General features: G+C 40.9%; 1 protein-coding gene across 2 annotated transcripts in view; it reads right to left on the reverse strand.

Annotated features, from left to right (window-relative positions):
- Positions 1-14850, reverse strand: part of LOC138318640 (uncharacterized) — a 77687-nt gene extending 62837 nt beyond the window's left edge. Inside the window, exons 1-3 of one of the 2 annotated variants that reach the window (XM_069261193.1) lie at positions 14693-14850; positions 13768-13917; positions 5720-5816 (exon numbers count right to left, since the gene is read on the reverse strand). In XM_069261193.1, the coding sequence (XP_069117294.1) occupies positions 5720-5816; positions 13768-13893 (223 nt within the window). In that variant the 5' untranslated portion in view covers positions 13894-13917; positions 14693-14850. Of the gene's footprint in view, positions 1-4080; positions 4118-5719; positions 5817-13767; positions 13918-14692 lie in introns of those variants that run through there. The other variant, XM_069261194.1, reaches the window with a different exon arrangement.
- Positions 14851-17101: the final 2251 nt, after the last annotated feature.

Genomic DNA, 17101 nt, shown 5'->3' on the forward strand with positions numbered 1-17101 from the left:
CATCCTAGGCTTGGTCACTATACGCTAATACTAGCCGATTTTGTTTACCATAACTGCATGGTAACATTGAACTTTGAACTTGCGTAAGGAAATGTTCTGTGCAACGTTAAAGGACTACTTTTTTTAAAAGAAACACATGGCTTTGTTTACATTTTGACGAAACATTACGTGTATATTGTTGTTTTTCATAGAATTTTGGAAAAATGTAAACAATATATACATGTTTTTATATTTATATATGATTCAAACAATTTTTAAATTAACAATTGTATAAAGAAACGGAAAAATATCCCGACCGGGGGCGACGTGCTTTCATTTTTGTTAAAAATGATGGGTGTCAAATGTAAACATTACCTCTGTGCCTATGTTCGTCCTACGATCGAGCCTTTGGGGTGGACGGGTGTGAGACCCTCTGATAGAGGTCAGTTATAAACATATCGTCTTGTCTTTGCTCTTTGAGTATTTAATCATGTGTATTATAAAACATGCACCGCTAATAATCCACGTGTTGACAGTTCCGCGTCACCACAAATACATTGTATCCATCGAACACAAGTGAATTTGTTTCATCTATCGATGGCGATATGGATCTAAACGTAGATTATATAATCACATGGCTCCCAAGGATGTAATATCGTCAAGTCAGACGACATCTCAAACACATTGAGCTACTTGAAAATCGGTGTTTTCACAACTTCCGCAAACTAAAGTGTGTAAGCGTGCGTCAGCTTCGCCTCCCTGCACAACGGTCACCGAGTTCACACATGTGGCCGTGTACAAATTCTTTATGTTATTACGCTATATATTAACTTTTAGCAAAATTGAATATATATAATTGTTAAAGTTCTGATCTGATTAAATAAAATTATCTCTGAAATTTACTTTGTTTGTCATGTTTATTTTTACACTAAAATATTGAACTTTTTTGTCGTCGCGGATGAATAATTCTACCTTACGTGAAGCGTCATCATTCGCTGTTCAATTGAGTAAGCTCCTCCCACTTTTGACCGACTTTTATTGAATAATTACGTCACTTTCAAATGACGATTTTATTGCATAAAATATAAATAAAAAGTCGTATGAGTGTAAATATAGGGATTGGATTTCGTTTTTATGTTAACCATGCTTGTATGGAGCAATTCCTCTAAGAATATATTCAATATAGAATATATTCTTAGAGGAATTGCTCCATACAAGCATGGTTAACATAAAAACGAAATCCAATCCCTATATAAAACTGCATCATCCTGCTGTTTACATCCTATGGTTTGTCAGTGGTGGGTTATAAAATCAAAACTTTAAGTATATAAAAACATATCATAGACCAGACCATTGAATGCCAAAATTATAAATGAGACAGCACAGAAGACCCATACTTCAAGAACTTGATTTTTTTTTAGAAATTCATTTTTTTTTTAACTGAATTTCGAGAGAACTTTCCTCAAGATAATCATGGTCACTAATATAATCTCATAATAATATACCGTTAATAACTTAATTGATTTTCCTGGTGGAGCCATTATGTGATTTTTATAAGGACTGAAAAGCATTCAGCTTATCAGCTGAAGAATGAACAATGCTGAAATGTTCTCTATATCATTTACAACAGAATATTTGAGACATTCAACACAAAATATCAGTCAATCGCCTCTATGTCAGATATAGACAAGTCCCAATTCCACAACAATTTGGTAGAGCTAGAGACAAAAACTAAATTGACAAGCATTTTCTCAATGTAGGTCAAAAGTTAATATATAGGTCATAGTGACTTTCTTAGGGTATGTCACATATTATCTCAAATAAGTCAGAACATAGCCCATTTATGAAGTTGCCATGACAAATTGTCTTGGAGATATGGTATAGGTTAGATAAAAAGATAGTCAAAGAACAAAATCTAGGTCACAGTGACCCTCCTTGTGAATGTGTGACCTAATTAGTGCTTATAACTCATAGCATTAGAAATATAGAACAAAGAATGTTTCAATGTGTATGCCAACTATCAAAATATAGGTCTTAGTAAACTTAAAGTCCTTTTAGACAACCTATGTGTGGAAGGAAGGGCACACATTCAGCCCTATTCCCCTGAGGTAGCATGCATTCATGAAGCCAAAAATATCGGATATAGAGGAACAGCGCCTTTGTTTATTCCACATTTAAGGTGGGATATCAGGTAAGTTTTCAGTGACAATATCAATACAAGGTATTTCTGTTTATCATTGCAGAACAGCAAAATGTCCAAAGGAAGACATCAAATTCTGAAAAATTCAGGCATGACATTCATAAAATTCAAAAACATTTTGCAATATCTAAAGTCAAAATGTGTTCCTGGAAAACACTGCACAATTTAGCAGATATCTAAAGTCAAAATGTGTTCCTAGAAAACACTGCACAATTTAGCAGATATCTAAAGTCAAAATGTGTTCCTAGAAAACACTGCACAATTTAGCAGATATCTAAAGTCAAAATGTGTTCCTAGAAAACACTGCACAATTTAGCAGATATCTAAAGTCAAAATGTGTTCCTAGAAAACACTGCACAATTTAGCAGATATCTAAAGTCAAAATGTGTTCCTAGAAAACACTGCACAATTTAGCAGATATCTAAAGTCAAAATGTGTTCCTAGAAAACACTGCACAATTTAGCAGATATCTAAAGTCAAAATGTGTTCCTAGAAAACACTGCACAATTTAGCAGATATCAGTCATTGATTGATGACCGTAACTGATTGTTCTTTGCATTTTGCAAGACGTAAATCAAACTGAATCAGATGTTATTATACCACAATAAATTTCTGGCATCGTATTATTGTCAGAAGCATGGCGTCATAATCAATGTCTAACTCATACTAATTATACTGGTGACATTGGCGAAAACATGTGACACAACTGAATCCACTGTATCTATAACTAAGGAATTCAGTATCCCCTCTAACAAGTAAAAAACTATATATTTGTTATAAATATCAGTGTGAAATGGTTATTGAACATTATGATCAAAATGGCCCTGACTGACCCCCAGGGGCACATGGGGCGGGGCCAAATTACATAACATAACAGACTGCACAATCACCTACCTGCTACAATGTATACATCCCCTATACCTTCACAGCACAAAAACACAGCTGACAAGGTTTCCAGCCGATAAAATAGTTTACTGGCAAGGAAATAGCAGTATCGAGGAAGTTTGTAACAGTTTGAAAGTGTACCAGAGATAGCAGTGAGAGGAGGCTGTACCCTGTTGTTTGTTGGGGGGGGAGTTGTTATCTCTCCCCAATACACAGATTATAGCCCCGGCAAGGTTACACTGTTACAGTTTTACACTGTATTAATACTCATAACTAACATACAGGGTACCTATAAAGCTTTCGGTTGTTTTTGTGTTACAGTCACATTATAAGTCCAGATTAACTACATAAATCTGATGGACCATATCCTTGAGAAATTTTTATAATTTCTGTTCAAAATGATTGAAGTGAATTCAATTCTTCACTGATTAACTCTGTGATAGTGATGAGTTATATGCTTAAAGGATATTAACCTGTCAAATGAATTAGGCAACCAAAATGTTTATAAAACATCTGAAAGCTGGAATTAGGCAACCAAAATGTTTATAAAACATCTGAAAGCTGGAATTAGGCAACCAAAATGTTAATAAAACATCTGAAAGCTAGAATTAGGCAACCAAAATGTTTATAAAACATCTGAAAGCTGGAATTAGGCAACCAAAATGTTTATAAAACATCTGAAAGCTGGAATTAGGCAACCAAAATGTTTATAAAACATCTGAAAGCTGGAATTAGGCAACCAAAATGTTTATAAAACATCTGAAAGCTGGAATTAGGCAACCAAAATGTTTATAAAACATCTGAAAGCTGGAATTAGGCAACCAAAATGTTTATAAAACATCTGAAAGCTGGAATTAGGCAACCAAAATGTTTATAAAACATCTGAAAGCTGGCAATCAAAAATCCCATCTATCCCATAAATTTGGTAAAAAACCAAGTAATTAAGAACCAACTGTCTGATCAATTACCTTAACTACTATAAAAGATTATTTTATGATTATAAAATACATATCTACCTGCACATGATCTTAACTCCATACGACCGAACTCCTAAAGATATGTCCATGATTGTAACTTAAGTGTGTATAATAACTTCATTGGTCGGTTTGGGAATCTATGTTATTTACAGCTAGCAATGAAGACATATCCGAAATGTCCGTGGGCAGGAGATTTGTAAATGTGCTATTGTTATTACACACCTGAAGAGCATGGGATCAGTTTTCACACTGAGCCTCATTCAAGTGTGAAGTTTACTTTTAAGGGTGAACTGAAATTATCTATACATCTGGATGGAATAGCAGTCTGACATTCCAAGGGAGGGCACTCTTAGCCATTTCTCTGTATTCCTTGACCACCATATCGATTTTATTGTGTATAATCTCTAGATATTAGCAGATATATAGCCAAAATATATAGCCAAAATGAGGATGACAATTTTATTCCTAGCAACTTCTATTGTAAAATATCAAAATACTGCTATATTTACTGAAATAAAGTTTTCTTCCCAACAACTATCAGAATATTTGTAATTTACTAAAGTGATCTTCATGAACTAATCTATAAAATAATAATGGTCTGTAATGGCTACAGATGTAAACATATACCAGGGGTATTTTGTACTAGACAACCTCTAACTTGTAACAGTATTTCATGCGTAATGAGCTCTACTGTATTTTGTACTAAAAGACCTCTTCTGACATAATTGTACAAGTTGTATTGTCTTTAGACAGCTTCTAGTGACTTACACGTATGTTGCACTACTGTATGTTGTCAGATTCAGATTCAGTATGTTGTACTGTCTTCACATGACCTCTACAGACTTACGTGTATGTTGTACTGTCTTCAGATGACCTCTACAGACTTACCTGTATGTTGTACTGTCTTCAGATAACCTCTACAGACTTACCTGTATGTTGTACTGTCTTCAGATGACCTCTACAGACTTACCTGTATGTTGTACTGTCTTCAGATAACCTCTACAGACTTACCTGTATGTTGTACTGTCTTCAGATGACCTCTACAGACTTACCTGTATGTTGTTCTGTCTTCAGACGACCTCTACAGACTTACCTGTATGTTGTACTGTCTTCAGACGACCTCTACAGACTTACCTGTATGTTGTACTGTCTTCAGACGACCTCTACAGACTTACCTGTATGTTGTACTGTCTTCAGACGACCTCTACAGACTTACCTGTATGTTGTACTGTCTTCAGACGACCTCACGACGACCTCTACAGACTTACCTGTATGTTGTACTTTCTTCAGACGATCTCTACAGACTTACCTGTATGTTGTACTTTCTTCAGACGACCTCTACAGACTTACCTGTATGTTGTACTTTCTTCAGACGACTTCTACAGACTTACCTGTATGTTGCACTGTCTTCAGACGACCTCTACAGACTTACCTGTATGTTGTACTGTCTTCAGACGACCTCTACAGACTTACCTGTATGTTGTACTGTCTTCATACGACCTCTACAGACTTACCTGTATGTTGTACTGTCTTCACACGACCTCTACAGACTTACCTGTATGTTGTACTGTCTTCATACGACCTCTACAGACTTACCTGTATGTTGTACTGTCTTCACACGACCTTTACAGACTTACCTGTATGTTGTACTTTCTTCAGACGACCTCTACGGACGTACCTGTATGTTGTACTTTCTTCAGACGACCTCTACTGGCAGATAAGTTCAAGGCCCCAAGGCTGCTGGATCGTTTGCCTTCCACAATCTTTGACAAAGTCTGCACAAAACAAAACAAATCTTGAAGGTAATAACTGAAAAAAATGAACATTAGTATCTAAAAATGTGAAACCCAGATATCATGGAACTGGGTCTGAAATTAGATGGGAATATCAGAAATGTTGAAAAAAGAGAATGGTAGATCTATGATAAATAATAGACTTTGTACGATACAATTATTTTCTTTTTACTCTTCATATACAATCAAAATCTTGTTAACCCATATAACACAAAGTTCCTGTTTAATGTGATTTAATTTGTGTGACTGTTCACATTATATATTTAATTAAATAAAACTCTACTTATAACTTGAGTATTTCCATGGCTCCATTTACCATATGCCTATTACCTTTGAACACAGATTTCTGAGGTTCCATTTGACATGCCAGTCCTGTGACCAGACACAGAGAATATTCCCAGTCTTTATCAGTCAGGAGTACAAAATGACAACATCCATCATCCTTGGACAAATTGAGATGATGACATTAAGCTGTATCTGTTTCTTTTTAATCAGGATGACCTTATCTTAGCAGGGTTATATTTAACATTAAGACGGCCAGGCCTTTCTTATTCTCAATGTTCTGTGTTATCTATGGGATGTCAGCAGTAACCCTATCAGGGTCCACGTATTTAGTAGGGGAGAATGGGGTAAGAAGGCAAGGTTATTGTTATCATAGCTATAGGAGATGTGAAAAGTTTAAATGTAGGGGGTGGGTCATGGGTGGGGGTGGGGAGAATGGGTGAGAGGGGAAGATTATTGTTATCATTGCTATAGGAGATGTGAAATGTATAGATGTAGGGGGCAGGGCAAGGGGGGCAAGGGCCAGGAGAATGGGTGAGAGGGCAAGGTTATACAAAGTAGTTATCATTGCTATAGGAGATGTGAAATATAAAGATGTAGGGGGTGGGGCAGGGGGAGGGGGGTGGGGAGAATTGGTGAGAGGGCAAGATTATAGTTATCATTGCTATAGGAGATGTGAAAAGTATAGATGTAGGGGGTGGGGCAGGGGGGGGGGGTCGGGGAGAATTGGTGAGAGGGCAAGGTTATAGTTATCATTGCTATAGGAGATGTGAAAAGTATAGATGTAGGGGGTGGGGCAGGGGGGGGGGGTGGGGAGAATTGGTGAGAGGGCAAGGTTATAATAGTTTAGATGTACGGGGTGGGGAGGGGGAGGGGAGGGGAGAATGGGTGAGAGGGCAAGGTTATAGTTATCATTGCTACAGGAGATATGAAAAGTTTAAATGTAGGGGGTGGGGCAGGGGGAGGGGGGCGGGGAGAATGGGTGATAGGTCAAAGTTAGAATTACCATTGCTATAGGAGATATGAAAAGTATAGATGTAGGGGGTGGGGTAGGGGGAGGGAGTGGGGTTTGGGAGAATGGGTGAGAGGGCAAGGTTATAGTTATCATTGCTATTAGAGATGTGAAATGTATAGATGTAGGGGCTGGGGCAGGGGAGGGGGAGGGGTTGGGGAGTATGGGTGAGAGGGCAAGGCTATTGTTATCATTGCTATAGGAGATGTGAAAAGTATAGATGTACGGGGTGGGGCAGGGGGAGGGGGCGGAGAGAATGGGTGATAGGTCAAGGTTATAGTTATCAGTGTTATAGGAGATGTGAAAAAATAGATGTAGGGGGGTGGGGCAAGGGGGAGGGGGCGGGGAGAATATGGGTGAGAGGGCAAGGCTATAGTTATCATTGCTATAGGAGATGTGAAAAGTATAGATGTAGGGGGTGGGGCCAATGGAGGGGGCAGGGGGAGGGGTGGGGACAATGGTGAGAGGGCAAGGTTATATAAGTTTAGATGTACGGGGTGGGGTGGGGTGGGGGGGGGGCGGGAAAAATGGGTGAGAGGGCAAGGTTATATTTATCATTGCTATAGGAGATGTGAAAAGTTTATAAATGTAGGAGGTTTGGCAAGGGGGGAGGAGAATGGGCGAGAGGGCAAGGTTATAGTTATCATTGCTATAGGAGATGTGAAATATAAAGATGTAGGGGGTGGGTCATGGGAGGGGGTTGGGAGAATGGGTGAGAGGGCAAGGTTATACTTATCATTGCTATAGGAGATGTGAAAAGTATAGATGTAGGGGGTGGGGCAGGGGGCGGGGGAGAATGGGTGGGAGGGCAAGGTTATAGTTATCATTGCTATAGGAGATGTGAAAAGTATAGATGTAGGGGGTGGGGTAGGGGGAGGGGGTGGGAGAGAATGGGTGAGAGGGCAAGGTCATAGTTATCATTGCTATAGGAGATGTGAAAAGTATAGATGTAGGGGGTGGTGGGGGGGGGGGGGGGAGAATGGGTGAGAGGGCAAGGTTATAGTTATCATTGCTATAGGAGATGTGAAAAGTATAGATGTAGGGGGTGGTGCAGGGGGGGGGGTAAGGAGAATTGGTGATAGGTCAAGGTTATAGTTATCATTGCTATAGGAGATGTGAAAAGTATAGATGTAGTGGGTGGGGTAAGGGGAGGGGGTGGGGAGAATGGGTGAGAGGGCAAGGTTATAGTTATTATTGCTATAGGAATGTGAAAAGTATAGGAGAATGGGCGAGAGGGCAAGGTTATAGTTATCATTGCTATAGGAGATGTGAAATATAAAGATGTAGGGGGTGGGTCATGGGAGGTGGTTGGGAGAATGGGTGAGAGGGCAAGGTTATACTTATCATTGCTATAGGAGATGTGAAAAGTATAGATGAAGGGGATGGGGCAGGGGGAGGGGAGAATGGGTGGGAGGGCAAGGTTATAGTTATCATTGCTATAGGAGATGTGAAAAGTATAGATGTAGGGGGTGGGGTAGGGGGAGGGGGTGGGGAGAATGGGGTGAGAGGGCAAGGTCATAGTTATTATTGCTATAGGAGATGTGAAAAGTATAGATGTATGGGGGTGGTGCAGGGGGCGGGGAGGGAGAATGGGTGGGAGGGCAAGGTTATAGTAATCATTGCTATAGGAGATGTGAAAAGTATAGATGTAGGGGGTGGTGCAGGGGGAGGGGGTGAGGAGAATTGGTGATAGGTCAAGGTTATAGTTATCATTGCTATAGGAGATGTGAAAAGTATAGATGTAGGTGGTGGGGTAGGGGGAGGGGGAGGGGGCGGGGAGAATGGGTGGAGAGGGCAAGGTTATAGTTATTATTGCTATAGGAATGTGAAAAGTATAGATGTAGGGGGTGGTGCAGGGGGAGGGGGGTGAGGAGAATTGGGTGATAGGTCAAGGTTATAGTTATCATTGCTATAGGAGATGTGAAAAGTATAGATGTAGGGGGTGGGGCAGGGGGAGGGGGTGGGGAGAATGGGTGAGAGGGCAAGGTTATAGTTATCATTGCTATAGGAGATGTGAAAAGTATAGATGTAGGGGGTGGTGCAGGGGGAGGGGGTGGGGAGAATGGGTGAGAGGGCAAGGTTATACTTATTATTGCTATAGGAGATGTGAAAAGTATAGATGTAAGGGGTGGGATAGGGGGGAGGGGGCTGGGAGAATGGGTAAGAAGGCAAGGTTATAGTTACCATTGCTATATGAGATATGAAAAGTTTAAATGTAGGGATGGGGCAGGGGGAGGGAGTGGGAAGAATTGGTGAGGAGGGGGGACTCAAAAAGGCTCATAGCTGGGTGAGAGGGCAAGATTATAGTAACTTATCATAGTTATAGAAGTGTAAAGATGTAAGGGGAAGGACAGGGGTTGCTAATTGGATTGTAAGGGGAAGGACAGGGGTTGCTAATTGGAGTTAATGTAAGTATTAACTAGCAGATCACTATTGCACACTCCTTACAACACTATCAGAGATAGTGAAAACCCTGGACTTCCACGACAAAATTACTGGACACAAATCACCACACTTTTGGACACACCTAAAGCATTGGTGAACTATAATCCTCACCAACAATTAGATGTTTATTTACACACTATTGAATACCCACTTCTAACCTAATAACTAGACACACCTCACCATACTATTGGACACCCCTCACCACACTATTGGACACTCATCACCAAACTATTCAACACCCCTCTCCACTATTGGGACACCCTCACACTCACCCCTCACCACACTATTGGCCCTCACACACTATGGACCCTCACCAACTATTGACACCCTCACCAACTGACACCCTAACCACACTATTGGACAACACCACACTATTGGACACCCCTCACCACACTATTGGACACCCACACTATTGGCTTTGACACCCCTCACCACACTAGTACTATTGGACAACCCCTCACTCACAGTATTGGACACAACCCTCACCAAACTATTGGACACACCCCTCACCACACTATTGGAAACCCCTCACCACACTATTGGACACCCCTCACCAAACTATTGGACACCCCTAACCACACTATTGGACACCCTCACCACACTATATTGGACACCCCTCACCACACTATTGGACATCCCTACCCACACACTATTGGACACCCCTCACCACACTATTGGACACCCCTCACCACACTATTGGACACCCCTCACCACACTATATTGGACACCCCTCACCACACTATTGGACACCCCTCCCACTATGGACACCCCTCACCACAACAATTGGACACCCTCACCACACTATTGGACACCCCTCACCACACTATTGGACACACCCTCCGGACACACCACCACACTATTGGACACCCCTCACCACACTATTGGACACCCCCACCACACTATTGGGACACCCCTCACCACACTATTGGACACCCCTCACCACACTATTGGACACCCCTCACCACACTATTGGACACCCCTCACCACACTATTGGACTCCCTCACAACACTATTGGACACCCCTCACCCCCACTATCGACATCCCTACCCACACTATTGGCCCCCTCCTACCACCTCTATAGGACACCCCTCACCACACTATGGCACCCCTCACCACACTATTATTGGGCCACTCACCCAACGTCACCCTCATCACCCCCTCTTCGACACCCTCACACACTATTTGGACATCTCCCTCACCACACACTATTGGACTCCCTCATCCATAGTAATTGACACTCATCACCTAACTAATTCGACGCACCCCTCACCACACTATTGGACACCCCTCACCACACTATTGGACACCCCTCACCACACTATTGGACACCCCTACCCACACTATTGGACACCCCTCACCACACTATTGGACACCCCTCACCACACTATTGGACACCCCTCACCACACTATTGGACACCCCTCACCACAGTATTGGACACACCCCTAACCACACTATTGGACACACCCTCACCACAGTATTTGACACCCCTCACCACACTATTGGACACCCCTACCCACACTATTGGACACCCCTCACCACACTATTGGACACCCCTCACCACACTATTGGACATTCCTCACCACACTATTGGACATCCCTCACCACACTATTGGACACCCCTCACCATAGTATTGGACACTCATCACCAAACTATTCGACACCCCTCTCCACAGTATTGGAAACACCTCAGCACACTATTGGACACCCTCACCACACTATTGGACACCCCTCAACACACTATCGACACCCCACACCAAAGTATTTGACACCCCACACCAAACTATTGGACACCCCTTACCACACTATTGGACACCCCTCACCACACTATTGGACACCCCTCACCACACTATTGGACACCCCTCACCACACTATTGGACACCCCTCACCACACTATCGACACCCCACACCAAAGTATTGGACACCCCTCACCACACTATTGGACACCCCTCACCACACTATTGGACATTCCTCACCACACTATTGGACACCCTTCACTGCAGTATTGGACACCTCTCACCACACTATCGACACCCCACACCAAACTATTGGACTCCCCTCACCAAACTATTGGACACCCCTCGCCACAGTATTGGAAAACACTCACCACACTATTGGACACCCCTCACCACACTATTGGACACCCCTCACCACACTATTGGACACCCCTCACCACACTATTGGACACCCCTCACCACACTATTGGACATCCCTCATCACAGTATTGGACACCCCTCACCACACTATTGGACACCCCTCACCACACTATTGGACACCCCTCACCACACTATTGGACACCCCTCACCACACTATTGGACACCCCTCACCACACTATTGGACATTCCTCACCACACTATTGGACATCCCTCACCACACTATTGGACATCCCTCACCACACTACTGGACACCCATCACCAAAGTATCGGACACCCCTCACCACAGTATCCGACATCCCTCACCACACTATTGAACACCCCTAACCACACTATTGAACACCCCTAACCACACTATTTGACACCCCTCACCACACTATTGGACACCCCTCACCACACTATTGGACACCCCTCACCACACTATTGGACACCCCTCACCACACTATTGGACACCCCTCACCACACTATTGGACACCCCTCACCACACTATCGACACCACACACCAAAGTATTTGACACCCCTCACCACAGCATTGGACTCCCCTCACCAAACTATTGGACACCCCTCACCACAGTATTGGACACCCCTCACCACACTATTGAACACCCCTAACCACACTATTGAACACCCCTAACCACACTATTTGACACCCCTCACCACACTATTGGACACCCCTACCCACACTATTGGACACCGCTCACCACACTATTGGACACCCCTCACCACACTACTGGACACCCCTCACCACACTACTGGACACCCCTCACCACACTATTGGACACCCCTACCCATAAGATATGCCCCAAGTGACACATTGTTTTCTCATATCAATGCCTCATTAAAACCTCCCAGATAAATTAGTATCAGGTTGCCCCAGCTGACTTATCTTTGTCCTAAAATAGGTCTGTATTTCCTCCTGCTCTATATGTACTGTATAGACACTGCATTTCTCTACACTTACAAAGTCTCTATTTGTTTACATTTTACATGTTTTAACACACATTGTCCTAAATGATCACTTTGATCCTGTTTTCACACTGATGCCGTATGAGTTTGTTTGGTTTTTGTTTTGCTCATTGCAAATGTATAATTATTATCATCGTTGTATACTAATGTAAAAATGTGATTCTTATTAATCAATAAATTTTCAAAGAGTAAACAAATAAGCTAAGTGAAAAACTAGAGACATCTCAAATAAATACCCTTCATGGGTAACACTATATGCTTCCATGTATCATAGCAGCAGCCATTTTTGTTCTGCCAAAGAAATAAATGTAGACCTACTGGTATTTCATTTTTAGTGCATTCTTTCTATACAGGTAAGGCATGTCTGATAGAAGAACACAATAGCCTTCTGTCAACTGAAGGAATACAAGGATTGACCAACTGTCCACTAAAGGATTGACCTTCTGTCCACTAAAGTACAAGGATTGACCTTTTGTCCACTAAAGAACAAGGATTGACATTCTGCCCACTAAAGGACAAGGATTGACCTCTTGTCCACCAAAGGACACAGATTGATATTTTGTTCACCAAAGATCAAGGATTGACATTCTTGTCCACTAAAGGACAAGGATTGACCTTTTGTCCGCTAAAGGACAAGAGTTGACCTTCTGTCCATTGGAGGACAAGGACTGACCTGTCCACTAAAGGACAAGAATTGACCTGTCCACTGGAGGACAACAAATTTTAACTTTTTTGTCAGTACAAACTGACCATCTGTCCACTTAGGATCATTTTATATATGAACAAAAATTAGATTTCTGTTTGCTAAAGAAGGACTGAACTTTGGTTTACTGAAGGACAAAGATTGCCCATCTGTCTGTCGAAGGACAAATATCAATGACAAAAGGATCATCAAGGCCAGAGTAACTCACTTTGTTTCCGGTGAAAAAAACACATATAAAATAAGACTTTAAAAACTAGATTGAACTTGTACAAAAACTGACTTCTATGATCTGTATCACATTGATAACGTATATTCTCCATCATCCATTTCCTCTCATTCCTCTAACGAGGCTATAGGTGAAATCTCATCTCACCTGTACTCTCTGGAAGACAAATCCCTTCCGTCGGACAGCCTGGCGCCGATGAAATCGAGCATTATCCTCCTCAAGAGTATTTTCCATCTTGACTAAAGGAAACTGGATCCTCAGAAATGAAACCATGCACGAATTCTATGGTATAACTCCCTACAAAAAACATTGGAATAAACATTAAATATGTAGGTCACAGATTAAAGTCAATCATTATAAGTCCCAGAACAGATTTAACTTCACCACAACACTTTTAAATTTAACTGAAATTCACATCTTTAGAGAATTCAATAAATTCCCAGATAAAACCTTTTAGTAATGTAGGTACATATTACCTGTAGTCGGTACATAAGTCTAACTGTGTATATATCCGTATACAGGTAATTATCCCATTTCAGTATGACACAAAAATATTCAAATTTTCACTCAACCATGACCATATATGTAAACATAATACACTTTACACCCATCCTAAGAATTTTTACATTATGTCGCCATGGTGACAAGGTACGCACTTCACTTTTTCTTTATCACTTTTCTGACACTAGAAGTTAATCAACCTTGTCTGAAAATCAACAATTTCAGATTAAAAAGTAAAACTTAATTATTAACTTACCTTACCTGAGTGTATCAAATAGGTAATAGATGTACGTACTTAACAACTTTAAATCTGTCAAATTGATAAACAACAGTGTGAATCACTTTGACATTTCACAAATAACAAAATTAGTTTGAAGAACACTTTAGAATTAAGTGAAAGTCATTTACCCCAACTTATTGGATCTAGTTATATTACAGCTAGATCTAAATCTGTATACTACAAGTATTGCTATACAGTATGGGATACTAAGTTGTACTTACATGTACACTATACTAAATTACCTTGACATGAAAAAGTTATAAAATAATTTTCATTTACAACTACACTTACAGTGTCGTAATGATGAAATTAGTCCCCAGTACATCAAATGACACTAAACTGCTTTGGAATGTGTAACACTCCCAATTAAAACCGAAGATAAATCCGCACGCCACAGGAAATCACATACATAAGCGACACCCTCAAATAAATAACGACAGGTTTCATTTCAATATTCACGCCCACAGGACAAATACACGTGCCTCCGCCCGAGTTAGCGATAAATTGTAGCTGCCGATAGCTCTTTACCTGGAATATATCATGTTTTGTGCCTTGATAAACAAACATTTGTAAAATGTGCACCGCCACATACGTGTCAGATGTTTACGTGTGTAAAGCTGACAATGCTGTAATTTTCAAACTTTTTTGTAACATGTTATTTCATTGGATGAGAAATTCTTTTGGTCGGCTTCCCATTGCCATACCTGACCAGCATCATGCACGAACTCCGGAATGGTCCAGATGGTTTATGATAACCTTATTAGATATCATGCCACTACACATAGGTTTGAACAGCCAGACATGAAAAGATTGTTTGTATGCATGTAAAAAAAATGTATAAATGACTCTGGATTTTTTGTTATCCAACTGAATATATATCACAGACCACACATGCAATTGACATAATGAACTTCCGCACATTTTGTTAATTTGTAATGATGACGTACAGAAGTATTGAAGTTTAAAGGCCCACTAACTTTGAAATTCAATAACTTTGACCTGACGGAGAGATATTATAGAGTGTCCAGAATGTAACCGATATGTTCCATACATTACTGACCATCTCATATTTCTTCTTCGTTATTTTCTTTCTACTATCCAATGTTGCTTTTTTTAATTTCTTGATTTGATACACATAGTTGTTATATTATATACACATTCATGGCGCGCGCGCATCCCCCTACCAGGATTTCGTTTGATTTTATAGTCGAAATGGTAATTTTGGCACGAACAAGTTCTTTCCGGAAGCCGTTTTGGACTTCATTATATCCAATGTCAATATATGGTAAAAAAGACTTTCTCAGAAATTCCTGAGACATTAAGAATCTTGCCGCCGTTTAGATGTGGAATTGGTCTTTTCTTTGATGTTATACCAATCGAAGACTCGCTACCCGAAGATTTTTTTTTCGGAACAGGAACATGATGTAAGATCCTGTTGTACCACTCATTTGTAGTAGAATCAGTTGAAATGTGGGGGGCAACTGCCGTAAAACTCATCTAACCCATTCTAAATTTTAGACGTTTTAGAGGTATAGATAAAAAAACCCCGATAAAAATCATATTCTACATAGTACTATATACGGAAAGGGTGAAAAGCCTTAGACTCCAAATTTCTAACCCGCCTACATTTAGCGGCTATAAAAACACATTTCTAGTATATCGTCATAAAAACGGTTACTACCGTTGGAAAGAGCGATAATTTTCCTTTCAAAATCATCCTACACATCTATACAAAGTGTCGTCATTAAGACGATAAAAGACCCATTATGACAAACACCTTGAACGTCAGCTAATTAAAATTATAATATGCATAAGCGAGGCTTCGGCTGCAATCTCATTGGCCGGCTATGAAAAGTCCATAGTTGCATATATTTGAATAGTAACGGCGAAATCCATATATAGATGTACAACGTCCCGAAAAGATAGACTTTTATCAGTGGCGTAGGAAGATGAAACGTCATGGGGGGGGGGGGGGGGGGGGGGGCAAAGGTCCTCAATATTTTGTAAAACCCCCCACCCCCCCCCCCCCCCCCCCCGCACACCTACAGGAGGAGATTAATTCAACTCCCAAACCATATAATATATGCTTTATGTACATTTTTCATATATCACTAAATTTAATCCTTGTACACATTTATAGACAGTGGGGTCGCTAAAAGGAAATTAACGAATACGCAAATTGGCCAAATTAGCGTGTGAGCGTCGAAGGCGCAAGATTTTGGTGTTTTATTAGGGGTCTGAGGGTGACCCCCGGGATGAGTTTTATGTATTTTGATGATTTTGCGATCGCCCGAAAGCACGAGAAATTTGGTGTTTGGGGGGTCCGGGGGTCTCCCCCGAGAAAAAATTACAATTTAGAATGGCTTAGATGAGTTTTACGATGCATTTTGATGAATTTGCAAACGCCCAAAGGCGCGAGAATTCGGTGTTAGGGGGGTCCGGGGGGTCTCCCCCGGAAAAAAAATTACGATTTAGAATGGCTGAGATGAGTTTTACGATAAAGTTTAATGATTATAAAGCGTTCTTAACATGGTAATTTTTCGATTTAAAGCTACCTGCATTTAGAAATGATAATTGTGTCGTCATAACATTATGGAACCCTACTCGATCTGAATATACCGGCTTCACACCATCGGTACATTGTTGTGTAACAGAAAAAAAATGAATTAATTGTCTCGCTAAGACATATAAACAAATTGA

The sequence above is a fragment of the Argopecten irradians genome, chromosome 3 (genome assembly GCF_041381155.1).
Source record: "Argopecten irradians isolate NY chromosome 3, Ai_NY, whole genome shotgun sequence".
Classification (NCBI taxonomy): domain Eukaryota; kingdom Metazoa; phylum Mollusca; class Bivalvia; order Pectinida; family Pectinidae; genus Argopecten; species Argopecten irradians.